The sequence below is a fragment of the Lingula anatina genome, chromosome 2 (assembly GCF_051362555.1).
Source record: "Lingula anatina isolate TDL-2025a chromosome 2, LinAna3.0, whole genome shotgun sequence".
Taxonomy (NCBI): domain Eukaryota; kingdom Metazoa; phylum Brachiopoda; class Lingulata; order Lingulida; family Lingulidae; genus Lingula; species Lingula anatina.
This window is the reverse complement of record NC_141768.1, coordinates 16840734-16866424: the sequence shown is the minus strand read 5'-3', so window position 1 is coordinate 16866424 and position 25691 is coordinate 16840734. Positions and strand designations below refer to the sequence as shown.

Below are 25691 nucleotides of genomic sequence, written 5' to 3'. Positions count from 1 at the left end.
AGTCAGATCATAAAATGATGTATGCTGAACGTTCATCTTTTCTGCCTGCCACATATCCAACGATCAGCAGTAAAATCAATACAAATTTTCGATATCAGCTCCTGATAACTGGCTATCTGAATTGGACAAAAAAATGCATTTTACCCCATTATGTATCCCCTACATGGTTAGCATGTGGCGAGTTTATCAGTTCGCTTGGACTGGTCGCTTTGATTGTTGACCCGATGCGTTGTGAGGACTACGTTATCTCCACTGAGACCGTACAGGTGAATCAAAGAAGGCCTCGCTGTGTTAGAGATGTCAGCTAACTTCACAAGAACATTCGCTCATATTCAACAAGCTCTTGACTTCTACGATGTCCTACACTTCTCTAGGTAAGCCCAAATTAAGCCTCGGTCAGAAACAGCCGCACCAATTTTAAAATCGTACGTCCCCTTTAAAATTTAGATGCAGTGGAGGCCGTGGATGTCGTAGAGGTACAAGAAGGGTTGCACGGAATCACACGGATTCACTGCTTCCGACGCCTTTAGGATTTGGTCAAACTGAAACCTTTGAAAAATATTTAAAATTGTAAGCGCGTCGAAATATCGTGGAGTTCCAGTGCACGGACATTATTCGGTGGACTTGGGGTGATCGTGATAGTGTTTGTACCTGTTGTTGTTCCCTATACGAGGGTATACCAAGGAGTTATAACAGACTCCTTGGGTATACCAAAAACCGTTCTCCACAAGGCGGAAAGCGTGCGCGCTGCCTTATCATACTGTCAAGTTAAAGTTGTGCCTTATATTATTATTATTACTTGATCGTAGTGGGCCCATATATAATACAATTTTATTGAATTACAACATATCGTTCAGCAAACTGCACACAGAAACGTAGAATTTGCTCTCTCAAATTCAAAATTGAACTTAAACATCAAAATACAATCAAACATGCTTTACATCATTCAAGAAGGAGAAAGAAGAAGCGATGACAGTTCGAAGCATCACTCCAACGCCAGAATGACATTTACATAGAGATTCACAGTTTCACGATTTTCAGCAGTTACTTGTAAATGTATAAATGTGAACAGTTATCATTAACGAGATACCTTCCCAGTCATCACACTGAGTTCAAATGAGGTCATCACACTGTCCTGGAACGCGATGCTCATGCCACCTAGTCCCATTAATGACCTACACGTACATGTGCATATACCTGTACCTCGAGGATGATCACAGTGAACCCTTGCCCTGAACGTTGCGACAATGGCGTATACCGTGACATGTTCATAAAAATAGGCATGTAGTCTCCATTCCTCTCATGCTACGGTGTTGTAACCTTTAATCCAAGCCTTCCGCCAAAATAATCAAACCATCTCAGTTCTACAAATTCTATTATTTCCTCTCATTTTGTTTGTGCGTGCAAGTGAAAACTAGGACTGGGTTCCCATACTTAGATCGATCCATCTGGATCGACCTAACTCCCTGGGGGTTCACACTAAATTGCAAATCAGCAAGAAAAGGCCTAACTGTCTGCTACGCCTACCGAATCAGCTAGGGGTAAAGATAATTACCCCTTACAGTTTTACTAGGCGTGACAGACGTTTAAGCCGGTTAGTTTGATAGCAATTAAGTGAGACCCCCCAGGGAGATAGATCTATCCAAATATCTATGGGAATGGTCCCTAGGAGACCGATTCAATATTTGAATATTGAATTTGACATTAATTTTGTCCAGATTGATCACTCTTTTGTTTTTTAAACTTAACCGATTTTTTAATGTACCCCAGTCGTGGCGATAAAGGCTTTGTACGGACCTCGGTTTCTGCCACGAAGCTGGGTAGAATATTTAAGGTAGATATTGTCTCAAAAGATCTCGGTGTCCCACTGGTGTTGACGGTGAGCCTTCGCTGAGTTTCAAGCAAGCTTCTTGTTTTCTCCAAATCAGCTTTCACTGCGGCCAAATCTTTTACAAGATTTTGGATTTGGCTGGTGTTTTCTTGGAGGTGCTGGAAGCGCATGTCCAGTAGTTTCACCACGCGGTACATCTCCTCAATGCGACCGGAAGTACCTTCTGACGATGTCGGTGTCAGGGGAGAGTGGACTCGCACTGAGCGTTTGCTCTTACGGGAGAAGCTTCTTCGACCCTGCTCTTCTGCCATCATCTCTGGGTTGCTACGCCTCAACATCGGCGTGAACAAAGGACGACAAATGGTCGGCTTCAGCACTTCACCCTCTGCAAGTAAATTGTTTTAAAAGTGCAATTGTTAAAGTATTAATTGTTAATGTCAAAATTAAGAAACGTTAAATTTGAAAAATGACATTTACACCAGGAAAATGGAAATGTTTGTTGCCGGTAAATTTCTGTTTGGTTAATAAATAAGAGCATCTTGATAGCACCAACAGTTCTTGACCACGTAGTAATGGCAGAGTAGACTGAATGAAAACCTTCAAAATATATCAGATTGGCATTAAAACATTTCTTACGAGCACCGTAAATCGTAAATTTAAGATAAAAAACTTTTAAGTTCAGAACTCTCTTTGTTTTGAAAATAAAAATCCACCCTATGTCTTCAAAAAGCGCTTATTTGTCTCATTTCCAAATACGTGCCTTCATCAACATGTTCCAAATGGAATTGCGGCAGAGTTGGTCCGCCTTTGAGGTCTGCCACGTTGAGCTCTTCCTTGCCTTCGAATATAGTAGGCGTGCCACTTGGCGAGGGCGGGGCTGACGTTTCGAGGATGACATGACTTTCACCTTATTTGGAGAGAGAGAGAGAAACAAATATATGACAGCTAGAATCCTGGGCTCAAAGTAAATTAAATATAATCTTACGTCAGGCGATCATCGGTAGCGCTTAAATGCTAGTATAAATGGAATAATGCTGCGTTTTAATATACAGATCGATATAACTGTTACACTTGTACCTGATAAGTCAATCGTTTACTAACAAAAAAAAAAAAAAAAAAAAAAAAAAAAAAAAAAAAAAAAAAAAAAATTCTGGTCAAGTATCCACGAGTTAAGGTTACTGTCAGAGTTTATGATCATCAAAATACCGCAAATGAGTTTTTCGTGCAACATATTATACAATGATGCATCTGCCATTTTGTTGATTAAAAATAATTATCTCGAAATTAAAAAATATCGGCATTCATATGTCTCGTAGCTAATATAAGCATAAGCACCTTGGAGCATTTATAGTCAATTTAACAGCTTTCGACTCTTAGGTGAGATAGCAAACGATATGGAGCGTAACTTCATGCTCGAGCAAGATTTTATCACAAAAATGGGCATAATTGACTACAAGTGTATGGGCTTCAATAACGTGTCGTCATTTTGGTTGAAATTTTATTTTCTTACATTTATAAGTCCTTAATTATAACGATTCATTTAACAAAGGCATTATTTTGACATTTTAACTATGAAATCTAAACTAATCGCTAGCGGGGTTTTAGAGTACTCAATGATATCATTAAATTGACATTTAAAAGGTGTTCGGGGGTGCTCATGTATAGAATTTTTAGAAACCGACTTTGCAATTTTTATCTCAAAAATTGCAATTACTGTGTCATCGGTAAAATGAAATTTTGTAAATGCAATCGAAGTCAGTCAGGGAACACTGAAGATCCATCTATTATCCAAAACATGTACGTAAAAAGAACAATTTAGGAGTTTTTTTCTAACCTTGACAGTACCCTTTACCTAGGAAATAACTGTATCTGTTTATAAACAGCTACAGCAGATACAGCGAGGGATTTATGAGTAAGAAAATTACTATTAAATCAAATTAATAACCTTTAGTTTCTGGCCTGGCTTGTCTTCCCAGCTTGAGGAGATACCTGTTGGCCAAGCTGTGTGCAATGTCAGCATAGCTGGTGTCCACCGTGTCCACGTGAAGCTTCTCACACACGGCCTGTCTCCGAGCCTATAGAAAAACACGAAAAAATGGGGTTGAGCAAAATAATGTCACAGCATATAGGTATTAGTACGAAACAGAAAACAGCAAAATGTTGAGCAGAATAATGGTGTAGTTAATAGATATTTGTAGATGACAGAAAACACCGGAATGTCGGTTAGAAAAATTAATGCAACGTATTGAGCAAAATAATAAACTATATAGACGCTTGTATTTTAAAGGCATTGTTTTTGTAAAGGCACATCTTTTTTCGGCTCGACACGCACACACCCACGCACGCACGCACACACACATAATAGTCTGGGAATTATAGGCACAAGAGTGCTGACAGACGTCTGCTTTTCTGGATCGATCTTACCCGTACGACGGTCTGCGCCCGGAAAAGTGTGATGCTGTCACGTCGTCCATCCATGAACGTTTTCTTCACGTACTTGCAGCTCTGGTAAGCACATGAGGGCGTTGGTAGTAAATTAAAAGGAGCTGATAAATTACTGCCGTCCGCAATATAAGATAACCACAACTTGCTTCTGGCAAACTTCCACTCCACATCACAGGCTTCCTATATGAAATATAGAACGCTTTTCAAAGAAAAAAAATGCAGCATCTCTACATTGTGACTTTCGGAGAGACGCCCAAATTTTAAGACCAACCCCTCTTTACTTTTAAAATAACTTATGTTACTAGACAAAAATCTGCCAATGTTGAAACCAGTCACCTCATCCAACAAGCTTTATTTGCTTTCATACATGTATTTAACCATTTCATGCAAAATATCATTCCACGTCTTTAAACAAGAAGAGAACAAGACAGACATAGTCAGAAATCCTTACTTGAATGGCTTCAAAAGAGTGGCTCATCATGGCTATCAGCATGTTCACAAGGATGATAATGGCGAAGACGCAAAAGACAGAGTACAATGTGGCACCGACAAAGTTGATGAGGGTTGTGCTTGACTCAACCATTGCATCCGTGGTGGTATTCCCGTAAAACTGGCACCCAGCCCCACCTTCCCCTCCCTCGGTGCAACCTGGGATGTAACAATATATATATGATTATTAGACGTGGAATTCCCGCCTGATTTAAATGTATGACAAATGATCAAGATTTTAGATGACACTGAATAATTCAATTTTACCACATTAAGTGAAGATTTGTCTTCATTGCTCATTATGACACAAAATGAGTGAGTCGAAAAAATCTCATAGGCATATGTAACAATATATTATCAAAAACTATTTTAATCTTACAAATAAAAAGAGATATGCACCCCTACATGTTATACATGTAGTTTTCATGCTTGGAACCATAAAAAAACTGAGGGGACTGTAGTATATAAGATTTTGTCCAGGATAAACCAACATATGGACAGGCTTGACCTCCAAAACCAATCTCTCTCTACATATACAGCTATCAAATAACAAATCTATTATTTCTCACCTTTTGGTTTCGACAATTTAGAGACCTCAGGTGCTGATTTACTCGGACCAAACGTTGACCAAAACAAAGTCTGCACCGTTACCATTAAACTAAAACAATATAAAAAGCGAAAATGACGTAGTTAACGCCGAATGATTCGTTTAATATAAAGGTTCATTTACCATTTGCAAATATAACCAAGGTAAAAAATTTCACAGGGTAGGCCCTATACATTATCTACGTAAAAAGATATGATGGACATACTACTGATATTGAAAACAGAATATTCTTAACAATGAATACCTATTGTTATAAGTAACGCAAGTATGGGTCGGCTTTGTTTTATACCTACAACGTATGGAACATTCAAACAGGAATTATTTTGTTAAAAAAACGCAAAATACACAGCAGAGGCTCTAAAGGATGAGGAATGACACACAAACGGGGCACGGATTGATCGACCATAATGCAAATACCAAACTTGCCAAATCACTTTTACATTACCTATAGAAAATTCTAAAACAAATTATCGAATGTAACAACATACGTACTCAGTGAAGGCATCAGTGGCTTTTACTTGGCCATAGTACCAGTAGAGATTATTCAAACCGACCGTAAAGGCAAGTAATACCTGAATGGAACAGTGAAAGTAACGAACATGAATATATGCCAAACTAAATACTGAACATGCTCTAGAACTAAGTCAACGTTAACATATCGGACTTAAATAGCGCCTACATAAAACAAAAATGTTTGAAATGGTCATTTTGTCGTAATCAGTACATCTACATATAGTTTTGCGAAAAAAAAGGGAACTTAAAAAAATGGTCTTGGTTACATTCCTGTAATACTTTTCTTGGAATCTACTTTACCAGCAAATATAAAGCCAGAAACCGGGTTATATCTCCAACCATACGCCCCAGTGATATCTGCAGAGGTCCCAAAACTTCAAACGCTGGCATTATATAAGTGGTCCTAGCAAAGCTAAGCACATTAGCCACAGAAAACATGGCGTCTGCCACAATCTCCGGGTCGTCCATTTTCCAGTGAAAACGAGCTAAAACAGAACATTATTTCTTATTTCTTATGTCTGAGCCTGGATTCAGTCAAGTACCGGGGTATTCATGTATTTATGTATCCTGTTGCAGTCGCATTTCATCATAGCTGGTCGGCTGTTCGGAATGGTAAATGTAAAATCTCGCCTCTTTAACTCAATCAACGATAAAATAGAATGAAAGCGTTTTCAAAGAAAAAAGGTTATGTTAGCCCAACAGATGTATGTAAAAGAATGTTATCATAATAAAATCAAAATAATCCCGGGACACTTACACGCTTCCATGAAATAACTTTCTCTCGTCCCAGCCTCTTTTATCTGTGCCGCAATTCGATGGAATTCGTCCCCGTTGCCTGCTTCCAAAGCCAACTTGGCACTCCGGAGAGGGACACTATATTCTTGTTTGGCAGCGAGAATCCACCTCATCGCCAATATCCGTAAGACATAAGAGCCGATATACAAAGACAGACTCATAAAGATGATGTAATTGTAATAATCTTTGGCATAATCACAAAACGGTGTTCGGTAGATTTCCATGACTTCAATCCACAATAAACCTGAAACGATTACTTTGGATGCAATACCTCCACTTATGACAAATGTATATGATGGTTATTTGACATTTAAGTAAATATTGTCTGAATTCAAGGTAGTACTTGGGGCATCAAAAACATGGCGCCACATAAAACATGAATATGGTATGCCTTAATCATGAAAATGACATTTTTCTCTCTCTCTCTCTCTCTCTCTCTCTCTCTCTCTCTCTGTGTGTGTGTGTGTGTGTGTGTGTGTGTGTGTGTGTGCTTGCGTTGACGTTCGAGAAAAGTTTCATAGTCCTCACCTAAGACCCAACCCATGAGCACTATCTGCACGGGAGTCATGATGCTGCTTTCGCCTCGAAATGAAGATTTCCATTTGACATTATCGATATTAACATTAATATCTTCATTGAATATCTCCGACGTTTGGAACGTTGCCTGGGCCAGAAGTATGAGGAACACCAAATGCGAAATAGTGTGGAGTAGAAACTTGGTGGAAGGACACCTTACATAGCGTGCCACCTGTAAAAGAATATGCTTTTGCACTAACTAAACTCAATGGAAAATTGATTACATATTTAAAGGGATAACAACTGTTCATTTTGATTAAAAAAATGAATTTTACCAGGGAAAACAATAATTTTCCCATACTTCCCAATGGTTAATGAATTCAACTCTAAGTTAGTCTAAAAAGTTTTTTTTTGTAATAATCTCTTAAAGATAGTTACAGAGTATAGCCTCATCTATGGAGGTCACATGGTCCTATGACAAACACAAATTTCAGAATAATTGCTTTAAATGCTGATTTGTGGTAAAATAGAATGTATTATATATATATTTTTAGTTGTTTACAATGTTTTTATTTTGAAATATAGGGCGCATTCCCATAGATTTTAGATCGATCTATCCCCGTGGGGAGTCTCACTAGATTACTGTCAGATAATCCGGCTTAAATGTCAGTCCCGCCTACTAAAAGCTGTAAGAGGGTAATTAACTACTGCGCGCGCTCGGCTGACAGCTATTTAGCGTGAACCCCCAGGGAGTTAGGTCGATCTAGTTGGATCGATCTAATCTCTGGGAATGGGGTCATAGATTTCATATGAAGAGTTGTTATCCCTATAACGCATCAAATAGTCTCATGTTCGTGTATCTATTCTGCATGAGAATAAAAAAGAAAACCATGCACAATTTGCTCTTTTTATAATGTATCTATGAATATATTTTCGCATTATGAATTAAAAAGCCCCTGTCAGTAATCTGATCACAGTGTTATTAAGTCACGGTGTCTAAGTAGTTGTTCAACTGTAATTATATCAAAATGTAATGTGCAATTAATGCATATTCGCACAAGTTAATGCTCCTTGTGTCCTCCCAGTAGACTGTATTCAGACGGAGCCAATATATATACGCTCTATTTATATTCCGCATCACCCGAATAATTCATCGACTGCAAACCATTAAGAACTCACCCGAGACTTGGGAAACAGTATATAGGTTATGGATATCAAAGGGACCAGAGGGGTGACCAGAAGCATGTAACACAATTTCAGAGGCCATCTAGTGGTCTTGAGGAAACTCAGCTCAGATCCGTAGAACAAAGCGGTCAGGTACTGCTGGCAGTTTGGGTGGGCGACGAACTGTGGAAGAAAATAGACAAATGATTTCTGTATTACGTAAGAATGCATTAATGCAATATTCATGTCTGCTAATGGCTTTCAATGCGGCACGTTTTTTTACTGTCAGATTGAAAAGTGTTGATGTGTTTGTTTTTATGTATCATTATATAATCTGGAAGGTACATGTATAGACAAAAATACTCACAAAAACATCAATATGCCAACAACTGTTGCATTCCCTATTTTACCAATAAACAAAATGAAATAATCACCGAAAGACCAAAATAGACATATTTTAACTTTTCTAGCAATTTTGTCACTTTGAAATCAAATGATGAGCCACGCACAAAAAGAAAAAATATTCCTCAACGTTCTTTCCAATCTTTTCAGATCCATATAAAGAGTTTTTGCGGCGTGATATCAGTGATATGCTATTATCATTAGGCGCAGGTAATAAAGGCACAATAATTGTATTGGCATTAATGGGTAGTTCTGTTGTACAGCTGGTCCTGAATTATCTAAATGGACTCAGAAGACTGGATGAATGTATCCAAACGTGTCGTTAACACATGTATTCTGAAGTTTTAAAAATTGCTTTTAATCGGCGCGCGGCGCATGGCGGACGGTTGTTTTCATTAATGTTATCGGTTACGTGCCTCAACAGCGAAGAGTATTATTTCAGTTTTTCCAATATTAATTTCATCCAGATAACTGTAGATGATTTAATGCAATTAACAAAAAAAAAATGGACCACTCAACCACAAAGTGCTGGAGTACTCGTATAAATGCCAAAAACCAAAGTGATTCACTGTACAGATGACTTAATAGACCAAAATAGCACTTTCAGATGTTCTAGTTATTTTATTGAAATATACGCTTAATAAAAACGCCATTTACAACCCTCAATTATGATGTGCTTTTATCTATACTACGCAAGTGGGGACAATCCATAAAGGCTTTAAAAGCAATGTTGTATTGATGCAGTAGACCTACTTGTTATGTAATGCAGCATTTACATCTCTACTGTTCGCTGCAGTGCAATGTTCCAGGCTTTGAAAATCACGGGGGGCGCTCAAAGGTCTTCATGCTTCCCTAGGCTTTTCAAATAATCAGCTAAGGTGTGGCACTACCATTCATTTTCTATTTTTTATAAGCATCTATTTATTTATTTGAGCATTGGAAAGAAAATTGTTAGCATTACTTTTTACAACCAGTTACACGATCACAATGTATAGAATATGTAAAACTACCACCACCTTTTTTTCCTCGTTTCGTACAGCCAGTTTAAGTCTTGCTATGGGGTCCTTCCCGTCACTTAGGAGGGTCTCTACCTCTTGAGTGCTGCGGCAGAGGTCCATCATCTCGCATGCGAAGTCCATACACCGGTCAACAAGGTCCTGGTATTCAGTCTACAAATAACAGTGAATATTGCAGATGTAAGCTAATTAATTAAACACATTTTTTTTTCAAACATGCAAACTTGTGGCCAATGTCTAGCACATTGAACTCATTTTCATGTATGAAGCGGAGGGGATGGGTGCTAAAGACGACGACGGATAAATCAGAGATATACATGCATTTATGTAAATCTTCCACAATTTATATTTTCAAAAAAATACATCTTATGCATCAGAGTGTTGCCTTTTTTACAGCTTACTTTCCAACCACTGAGTTAAAAAATCACATAAAACTTGTGAAATTGGTCACCTTAAATTCTTTTTCCAGAGCTGCCAACTCTTTTAGCTCCGTCTTCAGTTCGAATGTGGCCAGTATGGGGTCCGTACTACACAGCACAATGTACGCAGGACTGACTAGAGCACGGTAAGCATTGAGTCGAGACCTGGACATCTTCAGGGAGTCAAACTCCGATTTGGCTTTACAGTCGTTACACTCGCACGAAATATGGTGCGGCCTTTCGATAACATGGCCTTTGGCAAGCAGCATCTGTATAAGGTCCGGGTTGTTAATGTGGCAAGCAAGGGTGAGCGGGGTGATATATGACGGGAAGGAATGGTCCCCGCTGTCCAAGTCGGTTCGGAAAAAAGTATCCTCAAGCATGCCTAATCTTTGGAGGTTTTCCTCAGCTGCGATGTAGCAAGGGTGTTCTAATATGAACTCCACTACACTTATCAAACCCTTGCTTATACCGTGAAGCAGGGAGGCCTGGAAACAAATGCTGTGTTAATTGGCTTACATCTGTATCAAAGATGACAAATAAATTAAAGTGCTTCCGCGTAGAATATGCTATTGATCCTAGCATGCTATTGATCCTAGCGATTATCGCTAATGAGTAATATAATATTAATACCGTACGTAGTTAGTTTATATATATATATATATTTATCAAATATGCATTTCATGGATACACACACACACATGTGTTGAAAAAGAACAATGACAAGATAAAGAATGCATTTTACAAAGAACTTACGCAATATATACGCTATCGGGCGACACAGCTTGAGTGATATTTCATTGAAGAAGGTGTATTGTAATCAGCGCAAAATTGGTATGATTTGATTGCAGTGTGACTCGTGAAATGGCATATACAAGTTTAAAACGTCTACATCACAAGTACATGAAAGTGATACAACTCAATAAAAATCTTAAAAGAAGATCTTGAATTCTGTAATGCAGACAATTGATATACTTTAAGTAAAAGGTGCTGAATCAAAATGGATTAGGCTTTTGAATAAATGTTAACACATCATTTTGGAAACCAAACGCATTATTTCCAGATATAAAAAAATCCCTATTGGTGGGGATGGTGACACATGTCTCATTTCAAACAATGGCCGCATTCACATCGAGTTGAGCCATGGCTCTACAAAGCCACGACCTAAATATGGCGGACGTGCATGAAAGGAAAACCGCCTAATCTTTTAATAGTCTCTCCGCCTCTCACACGCCTCCCAAACAAAAAATAAATTCAAACACAACAAAAATCAAGGATATACCTTCATGTTCGAGTAGTTAGCTTTCTGCATCATAAAGTCAATGACGTCAATGTGTTCATTTTCCACCGCTAGGAGGAGCGCAGATCTGCCCATAAAATCCACACAGTTGACATCCACATCCTTGTCATCAAACATTGCCTGAACCATCGCTATGTCTCCGCTTGAAGCAGCGTTTAGGAACATGCGCTCACCATCGCTATTCTACATAACACGAGGAAAATTACTCCCGTTACATACATTGTAGCAAATTAATACAGATAAATATATAGGGACTTAACAGTAGAGGCCAGCAAGTCGATTCTTCAACAGAGATATGAACCTCCAGATAGTTAATTTAAGCATTACTTAAGTTATACCATACCAAATCAAAAGCGTTTACCTTTGTCGTCTTGCCGCAATTTGACAATCATTTTGGATTTGCCAAAGCAGTTATAATTTTAGGACTTTAATATCAAATAGTGGGTTTGCCAGAAAATAAAAATAATAATGCTTTGGAGTACCATACAAGCTAGCTGCTGATGATTTCATTTAATCAGAATAAGGCCAGATGTACCTTACGCAAGGGTCACTTAACAACCGCTATTTAATAAGGCCTACCACATAAAGTTGAATCCCAAATGGATAGATCACAGTATATTGGACAAATATTCTATATTTCCTATGTGCGCATTTCGTAACATTTATGACGGAAGTTAGCGAGATATATACAGGACTGCTCTAAGTAATTGGAATAGGTGCAATATGTTGCCATGGGACGTGTAATTGCTATGATAGCCATGTCAGAATGTATTGATTAATTTGTTGAATGTGAGGTTATTGTAGCACTGCATTGTGTTTCGTCTTTTATAACCAAGGTAACTGAAAAAAATGACATAGTGCGCAAAATGGACTTGTTCATATGAAAGTACTTGAACAAAGACAGCTTAGTTTAGCAGTGTTTTGTTCGGTCTTTTAATATAAATGACTCACAGCTTAATAGTGTTTCCATGGGGCCCAATCAGCCCTTCTGGGATTTTGGTGCCTAAAACTCGACAGGGTCTCTCTTTCATCTCGCCGTTTCGCAATTTACTCTAAGTGTACACTCTTGCTAAAATGATGGAATATTCCAACGGAATATAGAAGCGGCGGTTTCAATACGTTCAAACTAATCAAAAATGTATTATTAAACAAACTGTTTATTATAATGCTTGGGTTAACCTTCAAGTAACAGTATATATGGTGATTATATCCCATTCGAGTTCCTCCTGATAATCAATTATAAGTTTGGTAAATTATCGGCAATTTATAGGCAAAAGCAAATGTCATGTCAGAATTAACTAAAAGTTAGTATCATGCGTAGCTACCACGAACAATGGTAGATGCCATTTATTATTCGACTTACTAATTGAACCAGTTTCTGAACTTTGTAGATGAATATCTGATCGGCATAAGCCCACCTCTTGACAAAAACCTGCCTTGGATCATACAATATAGTCGGCTGTATCTGTCTCCTCCCCTCACGGTCTATAGCATCTCAGCAGTGCCCTGTGGAATTGAGACCGGGAGGATAAGCACGCCACAATATTTCTCCGTTCTTTGAAAAATTGTAATGTTCTTCAAGCACGATGAGGTGGAGCATTGCCACATGAGAAAAAAAAATTAAGGCCAAAATGAGCTCTAGCAAGTGGTACCATCTCTGTTGCCAGAGCTGGGGAACACCAGATTGGTTCGACATAAGGACATAAGGACATAAGGAATGGCAGCCCAAAGGTGGGCAGAACGACCTCCGTGGGAAACAGTCTTCAACTGATCTCCTCCAAACTTTACTTGAAGCATGAAGTCTGTTTACAGCAACGTTAAAAATATATCTATCTTCATCTGGGAACAAGACATGCCTCCAATGACGCACCTGACGACAACGGCGTTTTCGGTTGCATTCCTATCGGCGGTTCTTCCACTGTTGGGTCAAAAAGGTTTTAACAGGAGTACACCTTGGTTCAGGCCACGAATAAGAAGTCTGCTGTTCACTGATCCTCTGGTAACTCGTGCTTAGGCCCGCTTTCATTAGCGTTTCTCAGACAAGATACTGAAAATGTTATTTTTTGTAGATACATCTGGAAGGGTATACGATCCTTCCAGGGTGTAGTTTTAACAGGACGACAAGTGGTAATGCCTGTGCGATATCGCTGTATAATCTTGCAGACAGTTTCTTGAGCGATTCCAACGAGAACAGCAATGTTCTTTTGATTGCGCCCAAAACACCACATCGACAAAATTGTCAAGTTCTCCCTCGGGCTTTAAGAGGCCACCCTTCAAAAGTGCTGAACAAGATTGACTTGTTGCTGAAAACGCCAATGACTACGACAGGACTGTACACGTGGCCTGCCATTCTGCCCAAATCTGTTAACTGTTATGCAGTGTAACAACTTTAACCAATTGTTTTACATTAATCAAGGAATTTTGTTCAATTTCATAGCCTGAACATTGTTTTTTGATCAATGCTTCAGACTGTTAAATAAAAGTTCTGTGACAATCCTCACAGTGAATTTTATCTAAAATAGTCCATCAATTTAGCAAGAGTGTAGAATTGAAGTGTTAACCAGTTATAAACCAATGTCGCTTTTTAAACAAATAGAAGCCAGAAAGCTAGGCTTAGGCATTATTGATCTTATAAAGCACCAAATGACATTTTTGCTCTTTCACTTTATATGTTCACTAACCTACTTACTGACCAATTAATTTTATTTCTCCGTATCTTCTGCCTGTTTAATTTTGTCTTTTTGGAACTACTGGTAAATCTTTTTTTTCTTATTGCATTTCTGTCATTATACAAGATGAAGTTCAATTTAAAATAATTGTTTAAATTATTGTTTAGTTCTTTGACTTTCCATATCTGTTCTCATTATGTTGGTAAATCATTCCAATAAAATCGTGATTAAGAACAATTTTTCTACTTCCTATCAGGTGAAAAGCAAATAGCCCTACGTGTCAAGTGTAAGAACGATGTAATGCACATTTGTAATTGTGTATATACATGTAGTGTCCGTATCCGGACATACCACACTTGAATGATACAATTATATTCCTATTTCAGAAAACAAAATATTTTCCCAACAATATTGAGGAAGATTTTGCTGCAGATCGATCAACAACAAATAAGGATTTGAGAAATTATAATTTTTGGTTGTAATATTCACACTTGACATAGACTGATGTAGACCAGGCCGATAAGTTGATCATAAAAGCCTTTCATACAGATTCCTAAAATAAAATTAGCGCGATGACCATTAAAACATTTCTTCAATAATTCGACTTACCTTACGGCCTTCCACATTTCTAAACAACGGTCCTCCGTAAGTTTTCCTTAAATCGCTCATGTTGCACGCAGAATGCGCTGAAAGCAGCCTCTCAATATATCAGCATCTGCCGTCGAAACGCACAGTTGTTTTCAGACCACAGACAATACGGTTCACAGGAAAAATACATGTTGTCATCCTCTACCCACCCTTATACGAACACACAAACTCTTCTCATTAGGGGAAGCCGCTTAACCGATTAAGTTATTAACCCCATGGGTAACAGATAAAACGTTTGCTGACACCAACAAAGAGCCTACCGACCTCTCCCATTGGCTTCTCCGTGTCGTCCGCTAATAAAGTGCAGTTGTAAACATGATAGAATGAACCTGGCGTCTATGGCCAAACCAGCGGTTAGTGGACAGTCTTAGTGGTCATGATGGTGAATTCCCTCCTAACTCTATCACTTAAGCGCAATTATTTAATCTCCATTAGGCAAGTGTTTTAGCTGATAACATGACGTCGAATGCAGTTAAGGAATACATAAATACCCACACGTCGATATCTGCCTTTTATTACATAAAAGATTTAAAAGCCGAAACCTGGAATAGTGCAATTGTAACTTTTATCGCGTGGATGTTCAAGAGTGATTCATCGTCATTATTGCCACTATCAAACAATGGCGATTTTATTATAATAAATGTTCAATTAATTACATGCTTTCTTGCTGGGATAGTGTTTTTGAAAACCCTTGACATCTTATTAACCGTGCCGACTTTTATCTCATTTTAGTGTAATCCTGTAGCTTCTGCGGCAGTCACTATCTCTGAAACCTGAGATATTCAAAGAGCATGATGAGAATAATGGACAAAGATATTTTCTGCAGTAACCTGATTGTTTAGGGCGTCAGTTGGTGTATTTGCTCTAGTGTACCGTTCGTCATATGAAAGGAGTAAAAAATCTTGAACTTGAAACGTGTAGGTTCCTTATTATAGCCAAAAGGGATGTAAAAGTAGTTAACTATACAGTAGAATTTAAAAGGAAAGTCTTCTGACCTCACCTTTGACCTTTGGTCCATTTCAAGGTCGGAAAGGAGAAAAGAGAGCCCGAACTATTAAGCACTAAAATCTTACTTTTACTGCTTTGTATCAACTTCAAAGTATGTGCTGAATGTACTGTATGTACTCAATGTACTCTAGGACTCAAATACAAATCACACAAAACTGGGAAAACTTCAAGAGAAATTTAATCAGACAGAACTTGAAATCAAGAAGACCCCCCCCCCCCAAGAAAATGTCTCACCCAGCTGATGGTACAGGCCCCCCCCCTCCCGAAAAAAAATTATTAAATCCTACATAGGTTCATCAAATTTCGAGAAATTTGCTTGACTTAAACTTCAATATTTCTTCAATTGTTGCTTTGCATAAAAGTTGTGTTCTTTTTTTTTTAAATGTCATTCACAGCTGTCAGGACCACGGGGTGATGGCCTTTGTCCCGAGTTTCAAGTACCATCTACCAGGGCCACAGAGTGATTTTTCACGAAATATTCACAGATATGTGTCTAGTTTTAACTGCTCTAATAAAGATGGGACATTTTTGCACGCTTCAGAGAATAAGTGCACATAATGAAACATAATGCGATCTTTGTAGAGGATAAATTTCGAGTGTCGCTTGACTAGTAAACCCATCACGCAGATTATGCGTCCGTGTTTCTTTCCATGGCGAGCGTGTTTGATTATGTTAATGTTTATCAGTCTGGTAGTCTGCTCTCCTAATTGTACGAATACCCTTTTTTCTGGTGGGCGGCTACAAATGCTAGATTGCAAAACATTTGCTAGCTATTCGCCTGTCTGTGGGCGATAAGGGAGAGGAAAGTAATTTTTTTCAATATAATATCGAATTCAGTGACAAGTTACTAACCTGAGATCATAAAAGATTTTTAAAAAAGTTACAGCATCTGAAGTATTGTCTGTGTTCACGCCGCTGGTACATATATTGCCTACATATCTACCAGTCTGTCCCAGGAAGAACTGAAAACAACATCAGTTGAATTATTTATCCACGCTTACAAATCTATTAGAACTGCCCAAATGCTCCTTTTTAATCTAAATTGAAGCCGGTGCTTCCTTTGCGCGCTGGCGTTTAATCTTATTCAGATAAAAAGTACACGCAATTGTGTATTTCCAATGATGAACATTGAACAGACTTATAATAGGTGGAAAGTTAAGGGATATGGTTGTTAATGGACAGACGTTCGTGATAATGGCAGTGACTGACGCGGCTAATTTACTTGTAGGATATGGCACTTGTATTGATGGAGGATGTGCAATTTAAACATTTGTTTGCCACAAAACCATGATTCTCATTTGGACAATGCCGCTTAAATGCTGTAATAGTCATGTTGCATGTTGGTATTTGCAGTAAATATTGGACGCGTTGTGTATAGATGGATGGGTCTTTCATTTTTTTTTGTTTTTTGTAGCGCATCAAAAAAGTAATTTAAATGGGAATGGATTATTGCTTTCATAATGTGTAGCAACTACCTCTTACTTATTTCATTACATAAACTGTATGAGTAAGGCAGTAATGTACTGTCCAGATAAATCTTTTACAAAAACATTTATTAACATTTTATCTGCTAATCTGATTAGGTGTTCCTAAACTCGAAGTCAGATAATGTATTTAACAAAGCGACAGGAACCTATCTAATATTTAGTTAATTTTCATATTACTCTCACTGCTATAATAACTTGATGTGTCGATCGATCATTATTCTTATAAATCACACAATTTATGATTGTTCCATCCATAAATCATTTGACGAGATTATATGGAATATATTACTTTTGTCTGATAACAATTTCGCAAATCAGCTTCCCAGTGTGGTGCAATAGAATTCCGCCTTGGTACATTGATTACGTGATAATAATACCATATTTTCAAAAAATAGCTAAATCCCTTATTACTTCATGGGTACACCGAATGTCAAAGACACTAATTCTCTGCACGTTGTGTGCAATACCTTGCTACCCTGGACTTTAACACGTATTAACTGAAACAGTATTATAAATACCGGGCATATTGTATATTATAAGACATTCAGTTAATGATCGTCATATTTAATAGGCACTAAGTCTTTGGTACACAGTATTATAAGCTGGAGCTGACATAGTTCTCGCCTCACGCACCAGACTTCAGTTAACGCGTGTTCTCTGGTTCAACTGGAACGTTGATGGCGCCGTGTGTGTCCGCCCCCCGCCCGCTTCCTCAATCTTGGGATCTATAGTGACCGCCTTGATCCTGTCTCCCTCCTGGTCTCTCAGAACTGCTGGCAGATTCTCTGGTCGCAGGGCAGGGTCCTCCGTGACCTCGTACACCTTCAGCAGACGGACCAGATCGAACCTGAACAGAACAGTAGAAAATTTTTGATATGAACCGTTTGCTATAAAGGAACTGAGATGCGCTAAATATAGATATTTATCTTACAATTAGGCCCTGCATGTATGGTTTTCTACACCAAACTGAAAGGTATGTGGGATAAGCTGTAATAAATGAAATGTGTCATATTACCATTTGTAAGATAAGGCTTATAACACAAATTTGTCTGGATTTCTACGTGTAGTTACCAATGGCAGATCCAGTGAGGAGGGCACACTCGCATCATTATCTCCCCTTTCACCCCATACAAATAATAATAATAATAATAATAATAATAATAATAACAGCGAAATGTCACAAAACCAAGCCATTTCCTGTCTCCGAGCAACATTGTACAGTATAATCGCTCTGTCTCCTATTGTTAATTGTAATTTTTCAATAGGTTTAGTGCCCTCCCCCTTTAGCAAAGTCTGGACCCGCCAGTAGATACTTATGGTCAAAATTACTGTCACTGCAGGCTTTTTTCTAGCGGTTTCGACCGCTGGATACATACAGGCTTTTACTAAAAACAGTTTTTTATATCTTTATTACCTCTTTAACATCATATAAACAGCAGCACCTAGGACTGCAAACAGGATGGCTATCACAACAGCTATGGCCACAATAATAAACGAATCAAGTATCATTTTTCTTGCTGCCCTGGCAAAAGGGTCCATCGAACGCATCAATTCCAGCTTGTATTGCAGGCTATCAAATCTGGTTGCGACAAAACATATATTACCAGTTTTAATGTAAAACAGCGTGTATGTCAAGGAAACTTTTGATAGATATATTTTCAAGAATACATTTACAAATATATATATATATATGTATATATATATATATATATATATATATTTGCAATTACAGACACAGTAAAAATCAAATTACATAAAAAAGATAATATTCAAAGATATGCCCATTTACCGTGTATAAATGACTGGGTCTATGGTGGGGTTTTCGCAGCCTTTGAACTCGAAGTCCATCGTCTTGGTCACGGGTGGCTGACAGGGGCGGCCAGGGTACGTTATGTTCCACCACGCACAGTATTCCGTTGCGTGAAAGAGCATTCCCTCACATGTTAATCTATTGAACATCTGCAGCATTATTTGATACTGTTCTATTCTCATGTTGACCAATTGCTCGGTAAAAGGGAACTCAAAGTTGTTGATCCTAAATGCGTTAGCGCGAATCCGCGTGTTGGCGATTTTTCTTGCCATCAGTATTGGGCCCACCTAACGATGAATATGTCACTATGCTTAAAGGTGTTACACCTATTAGTAGAATAATCAAATTAAAATTACAAACTTTGTAGAAAATGGTATTTCTAAAATGATTAGGCTGAATTCTTATGTAGGCCTACAGGATATTTGGAAATCTTTTTATTCAAACACAGAAGACATCCTGGGAGATGTAAAGTTAAAATACGAAAACCAACTTCCAAAACATAAACCTTTGCGCGTACATGCAGGCCTATATGAACCAAAAAAGTTTACATTATTATTAAGCGCCATGCATAGTCTTACTTTGACGTCAAAGAATCCCACAGCCCACAGCGTCTGTACATTCACCATGGCGTCCGCAACAATAATGATGGTGTACACAGTGCCGCAGAGTAGAGCCACAAGAAGCAGCCTTGGTATCAGATCTGTGTTCATAATCTGGAGTGTGTAATTTACAGATAACATAGTTTTTAGAAAGAGAGAAAAGAAACCGGCAAAAACCAAACCAGTTACGCTGGCATGGAAAACATACCATAAAAGACCCAAAGGTTCATAAAAATGTTCGCCTATTTTCAATTCTAATTTTGCAATAAAACATATTTTTCAATTCAATCTTATTGAAAATCATACACTCGAAAGATGTCAAAAAGAGGTATCCTAAAATGCCTTTATAAAACACGAATTTCGACGAAGGTACCTTCACAATAATTCTCTTATTACTTTCATTCTATGATAACTTTCATAACTCACAGGGATGTAGAAATGTAACGTTTGGCCTACTAAGAGTATGAAAAATGCAGAGTGCCCTGATCACCCTCTAATTCTATATATCTGATACCTTGTAATTGACTTCTTTTAAAAACAGGAAGAACCGCCATGATAAGCTAAGCAACAGATCAAGAGAAGTCCTGGTCGCTGTCTTTGTCGCCTTACAACACTTTTGCCATTTGCTTTTTTCTTCTAACTTATCTAGAAGAAAGAGATGATGTTAAACCTTCAATCTTCTGCTAACATTGATTGCAAAACCATTGGTACTGCAATATAGTGAATATCCTAATATTGTTTATAATATATATCTGAAAAGACTGCAAGAACGTTTAAAGCATAAAACTCTAATAATGAGTCTTTATATATATATATATATATATATATATATATATATATATATATATAATTAGCCATCAACATTTTGATGCGAATCTTTGGGCGAATCTTTATAAATAGATATTTTTGGCCAAGGTTCCATAAGGTGCTGACTCTAACCTTACTTAAGAAAAATTCAACTATATTAACATCATCTTACATATGTTTTATTGCAATCATTACGCTCCCAAGTGCACCTTTACTTTCATCGCCACTGTACCTTCATTTTTAGTCTGCTCAATCCGGATTAGATGTGGAAACCCGTGAAGTAGCTGTACCACTGTTTGGTACGTTCTAGTATGGCGGTATATAAACCAAACTGCATCAATAGCTGCCACCACCACCATCAGTGTTTCTATATTCAGCCACCCGCTGAAGAATATCTTAAAGGTAATATTTGGTTTGTAAGTGGCGTTGACGAAAGACTTGTTGTAAACGTCGTTGTGTGTCAGATCACCAAATAATTTCGATTTCGGTAAAGTGATGTTGGTGAGGTTCTGCGGATACTCTTCCCATTCCGGATGACTGATGTTAAGATGATCAAAGGTGCTTTTATTTGGAAACGGAAAACCGTCAAGGGTTATGTCTGAAAATAATATGAGAGTTAAAACATGTCGGTCACCACCGAAACGAATCGCTTTACAAGCGTACGACATAAAAGTCATTCTAAAAATTAAATACACTTAATACAATATCGTCATTACATCCTCTACTCACTACAGTATTCGATGAATGTAACTAAATCCATGAATTGAACTAAAGAATAAATTAAAAAATTCAAGAATAACGTGCACGTTCACTCACTAGGGTACAGATCGGTAAGTCCTTGCGGAAACTCGAGCCCTGACCACTGCATGAACGGGCCTGGACTTCCAAAAGTGGACACAATATCGTAAATTACTTTTGCTCCTTTCATCCAGAAGTTATTCTCCAATTCTCTGTAAGCCTGTTTGATTCCAATTTCGATGTCCTGCGCAGACATCTCAGCGAACGCCTCAATCTCGTCCTTAAATGCCTTTAATTTCCGGCTGTAAGCGTTAGTGGCGTTCTTAGCCTGACCCAGCGCAAGCTGACCAATATTTTTTTCGCCTTTCTGGAAATGTTAATAGCGATATATTGATATAACCTTGTAAACTGCACACTGTGCTTGACACACGTTGATATTACAATCCTGTTAATGCAAGCAGTTTAAATCAAAAGCGTGCACACTGAAGCAAATGACAATTTTAAATCGATTTTTATAGGAAATTTGAATGTGCCAATGTAGGGCCGACATAGGCGCAATATTTAACAAAATAAAATAAAGTTGGTTGATTGATATGTAAACAGTTGGAAATATCTCACCTCTGTTTGAAAATATCTCGTCAAATTCTTCCTTGCTTCGTGCAGGAGATTTTGTATTTCACGCATGCGCTCTTCGCACTGGTTCTTTGCGTCATTAGCCAATTCTTTTTGCCTCAGTAACTCTTTGTCCATGTGTGACCGGATTTTTGTAAGCTCTTGATCCTCCTGAACAGCAACCATTTTGTTATACTGGGGAAACTGCTCTAGGATACCCAGGGTGTCGCCGTGTATGGCCCTCATCAGAAGAACAAACACGGTCAAAGAAATCACCAAAGAGTAAGCAAATCGAAACACCACGTACCAAATAACGAAAAGTAGGTGACGCACGTGGAAAAAATTGTCTCTATCTTGGTGGTCTTGGTCTGGGCGAGTAACGTAGCCGTAGATTAAAATCATAACAAGTAACACTAACATCCCGACGGAGCTTGCTATCAATGGTATGAACGGTTGAAACATGTCGCTTGTAAATTTGTCCACTTTTTGTGGGCGGCCAAAATTGTATCTAGAAATTAAGAAAAAAATGTGATTCTCGATTCATAATCTTGCCTATCTATAACACTTTCAGTGTGACTTAACAAAAGGTAAAACACGCCAATATTTTTAAAATGAACTAAATCATAATAATATAATACATGCTACACATTTTGGAAATGTTCATAACAGGTCCCCTTCGCGTTTCTTTTCATACAGCCTTTAGGTCTGAAACATTAATACAACAAACACATCTTGTCAGTGAAACTAGAAATGTTCACTTACGCGTCTCTCGGAGCAGGTCGAAAAAGTGTGACATTAATACGTCTAAAACTATCTCTCAATTCGAGGTTCAAAGTCCTTTGGTGAATATCTGGTCCATCCGCGCGGAGATGTAGCTGGACGTGGAAAGCGCTGCGGTTTGCATGATTGGTGCCCGTTGCGTGTGACCCGCCGCCTGAGGCGCAGCCAACAACCAGGTCGTAGTGGAAGAGGACCATGTTCCCAATAACTGGATCTTTTACAAGTACTGTTATTACCCCTGTAAGTGCATTGGGTTTTTATTAAAATTAACAACTTGACTTAAATTATAAACAAAGAATATGTACCACTAAATGAAGATGTTGTCATCATACATACAATATAAAAAAATTTTAGTAATCAAATTTATAAGTTAAAGTTTAGGTTTCACTCAGAGACTCAGATAAGAAAACAAAACTTTAGGGGTTTAAAAGCATCTACCTGGGCATGGTTCAATCATTCCAGAAATGTTCACGACCCAGAAGGTGCTGTTACGGAGCAATCTTGCCACCAGCGAGTGATCGTTCCTGATAGATGTTGCCTTAAAGAAAGAACGCAAAACGGACCTGGTCCTTGAAACTTTAATGCCGAAGTAAGGAGGATTGGTTTTGTTCCTCAAAATAAAATGGCGGTGCGGCTCGTCCGACTGGACGAGTATACCCGGTGTCTCCTCCCAAAAACGGTCGCCTTTCTTGGCCGCATTTACTGAGCTCTCCAAGTCAAGATCACAGGATTCTTGTGCTTTCAAATAGAAAAGACGACTTGATATGATAACTACGTCAGAAAAATACCATCAGTGCAATTAATGAACAATATAGAACATGTTTCTTGCCATGGTATTCTAGGTATTTTAAGTACACGTGACAGGTAATGTGTTGTTTTGAATAAGGCCAAGATTGAATATCGAAAAATTTGCATGGACAGTAAAATACCTACCCCAAGTTTGACTGTTTATTCCAAACGGTACTTTTGGAACAACGTGTATGCCAGACGTCCAATCAAGGACCCTACTACCAAAATCCCTATATTTTCCGGCCTGATACCTTGGCTCTCCTGATCTGATATTGGTTTTTAATAAAGTCACTTGGGTGTTGATCCCACTTCCATAGTAAACGTCTAAAAACGCATGCCTGAATATGAAAATGCAACAAGATTAGGAGTGGACAATCGTCAAATAGTAAGGTAGTCAAAGAAAACTACTGCGTCTGTCCTTTAATTAATTGTTTACACATTAATCTTATAGGAGACCATACGACAATACAGCACCTCACTATTCCCGTTGCGTGTTCAAAGTCTTTCTTCTTGAAATAATTTTCTGACGTCATTTGAATGCCATGCTGCAGCCGCCTGCCATTTTTGAGGACCTCGTACTGCAGACGATATATTACACCATTCTGCTGTAATTTCACGTGGCAGTAGACGTCATCAGAGAATAGTGGGTCCAAAGAGAATACCACAACCGTGCCTTTTCTACATCTGTAAAGGAGATCAACCGCTTTGTCCTAAATTTCCCTCCCTGTTTTAATTTTCAGAAGTGGAATTAGTTATTTTGATTATATAAAAAAAGTAAAAACTTAAAAAGCTCATATATATGTTGTCGTTCAATGGTATAAGCAATTTTATGAAAATGGGTTCCAGAAATGAAATTAAATTGAAACTTGTTGATAATCCTAGGACAATAAACCATTTTCATTGCATAACCTGGCTTTTAATTAATAAATTACCTTATGCGCTTTGGAGCGCATTCATCGGCATGCGTTTTGCATTCAGAACACTTCTGTATAACGCAGCACTTAAGACAATCTCTCAAACGCGGACTAAATCCGTTCTCGTCATCCTTCGTGATCCTACACCTGGGGTTGATTTCGGTGCTGAAGCTGCGAGCGCATTGCTCGGTGCACAGACCACAGCGGTCGTTCAGATTTTTACATCTTTTCAAATAATAAAATTGAATGAAAAAATGCATGAAAGTATTAATTGTATTTTCTTCATGTTAACACCAGCACAACTCCAAAATTACTTTCACGAATGAAGTGATATTGTTTATACGTTATTCTACTAAATGACAAATGGCACTTACACCAAAACACGAAAAATACCAAAATAAATGTACATTCGCCGATTAAGTAATAACCTCAACGTTTCGTGTCAAAAATGAAATGAATAATATTTTTTAATGTCAGTACATAAATCCAAGCCTCAGCACGTGTACCTTTTGTCAAAATCAACTCTGACAGCTTGGAATTCCTTTAAATCCGTGTCCTTTTTAAACAGTCTCGTCAGCATTCCTGGGGTGGCACAATTCAGTCCCTGGGTCACGAACGGAAGGGGCGATGTTCCTATAACACGGCCATCTTGTGTCCTACATGGAGTATCTGCTGTGCGGTAAAATCCATCTTTGCAGTTTGCGACCTTATTTGACATTATTTGCTGAGAACAATTTTGATAACTTGTGAGAGTCGTGACTTCCTGCATAAAAATTACATATATTATTTGAAGACATTTGTTGTGAAACCGTAAACGTGTGGCCACAAGTAAATATTCCAAGTACATGTACACTGTAGATATTTAATTTTTAATGATCACATTTCCTTTTTTCTCGCCAATTGTCTTCCTGTTTTTTTCGTAATAATTATTAATGCTTCAAAGGTAAACGACCTTATTATTATTATTATTATTATTATTATTATTATTATTATTAAATAGCGTCATGTGACCTCACAAGTATCGACATAACGTCACACGACCTACATTAAGGGCGCTAGTTAACTACCTACCGGAAAACTAGAGACTCTCAACATATACGCTGATGGCATTGGGTATTGGCATCGATTTTTATATTCACTTGTGGTTCCTCTGTTGGCGTTGTCGTTGCCAGAGGAATGGTCAACAGAAGTATACACAGGAGACACGTTCAGAGCCAGGATCCTAACACGAACACTTAAACCTGAACCTTGAAACAAGGAGAATATGGTACTACACTGAGGTTACTGTATTATATCGAACTGTATTGTAATTAAGTTGTAACTAATTCTTCTA

The 25691-nt window shown here is 38.0% G+C and overlaps 2 protein-coding genes across 5 annotated transcripts in view; both read right to left on the bottom strand.

Moving 5' to 3' along the window:
- Positions 1–774: 774 nt before the first annotated feature.
- Positions 775–15165, bottom strand: LOC106178568 (short transient receptor potential channel 7). Of its 2 annotated transcripts, XM_013561790.2 has the most exons (15): positions 14776–15165; positions 11480–11680; positions 10230–10685; positions 9779–9931; positions 8376–8543; positions 7209–7428; positions 6643–6924; positions 6186–6370; positions 5865–5944; positions 5335–5423; positions 4728–4924; positions 4256–4456; positions 3777–3906; positions 2592–2738; positions 775–2216 (listed from the first exon to the last, which is right to left on the bottom strand). In XM_013561790.2, the coding sequence occupies exons 1-15, from the start codon at positions 14833–14835 to the stop codon at positions 1705–1707; spliced, it is 3081 nt and encodes a 1026-aa protein (XP_013417244.2). In that variant the 5' UTR covers positions 14836–15165; the 3' UTR covers positions 775–1704. The 2 variants fall into 2 exon arrangements, with proteins under 2 accessions (XP_013417244.2, XP_086862537.1); XM_087006411.1 differs by lacking the exon at positions 11480–11680.
- Positions 15166–17358: 2193 nt separating this feature from the next.
- LOC106178563 (uncharacterized) overlaps positions 17359–25691 on the bottom strand; it is a 16887-nt gene continuing 8554 nt past the window's right edge. For 2 of the 3 annotated variants that reach the window (XM_087005587.1, XM_087005588.1), the window contains exons 14-28: positions 25430–25605; positions 24865–25121; positions 24377–24583; positions 23919–24128; positions 23589–23782; positions 23094–23393; positions 22638–22893; positions 21882–22383; positions 21342–21630; positions 20758–21123; positions 20233–20363; positions 19698–19832; positions 19099–19406; positions 18724–18888; positions 17359–18156 (exon numbers count right to left, since the gene is read on the bottom strand). In XM_087005587.1, coding sequence (XP_086861713.1) covers positions 17949–18156; positions 18724–18888; positions 19099–19406; positions 19698–19832; positions 20233–20363; positions 20758–21123; positions 21342–21630; positions 21882–22383; positions 22638–22893; positions 23094–23393; positions 23589–23782; positions 23919–24128; positions 24377–24583; positions 24865–25121; positions 25430–25605 — 3704 coding nt within the window. In that variant the 3' untranslated portion in view covers positions 17359–17948. The remainder of the gene's footprint in view (positions 18157–18723; positions 18889–19098; positions 19407–19697; positions 19833–20232; positions 20364–20757; positions 21124–21341; positions 21631–21881; positions 22384–22637; positions 22894–23093; positions 23394–23588; positions 23783–23918; positions 24129–24376; positions 24584–24864; positions 25122–25429; positions 25606–25691) is intronic. The other variant, XM_087005589.1, reaches the window with a different exon arrangement.

Coding starts and splice junctions, on each gene's coding strand:
- LOC106178568 (XM_013561790.2), bottom strand. CDS start 14,835: ATGAGCGATTTAAGGAAAACTTACGGAGGACCGTTGTTTAGAAATGTG. Junction 11,681..14,775: donor GAAATGTGGAAGGCCGTAAG/GTAAGTCGAATT, acceptor CGTGTTATGTAG/AATAGCGATGGTGAGCGCAT. Junction 6,371..6,642: donor AAGTTATTTCATGGAAGCGT/GTAAGTGTCCCG, acceptor GTTCTGTTTTAG/CTCGTTTTCACTGGAAAATG.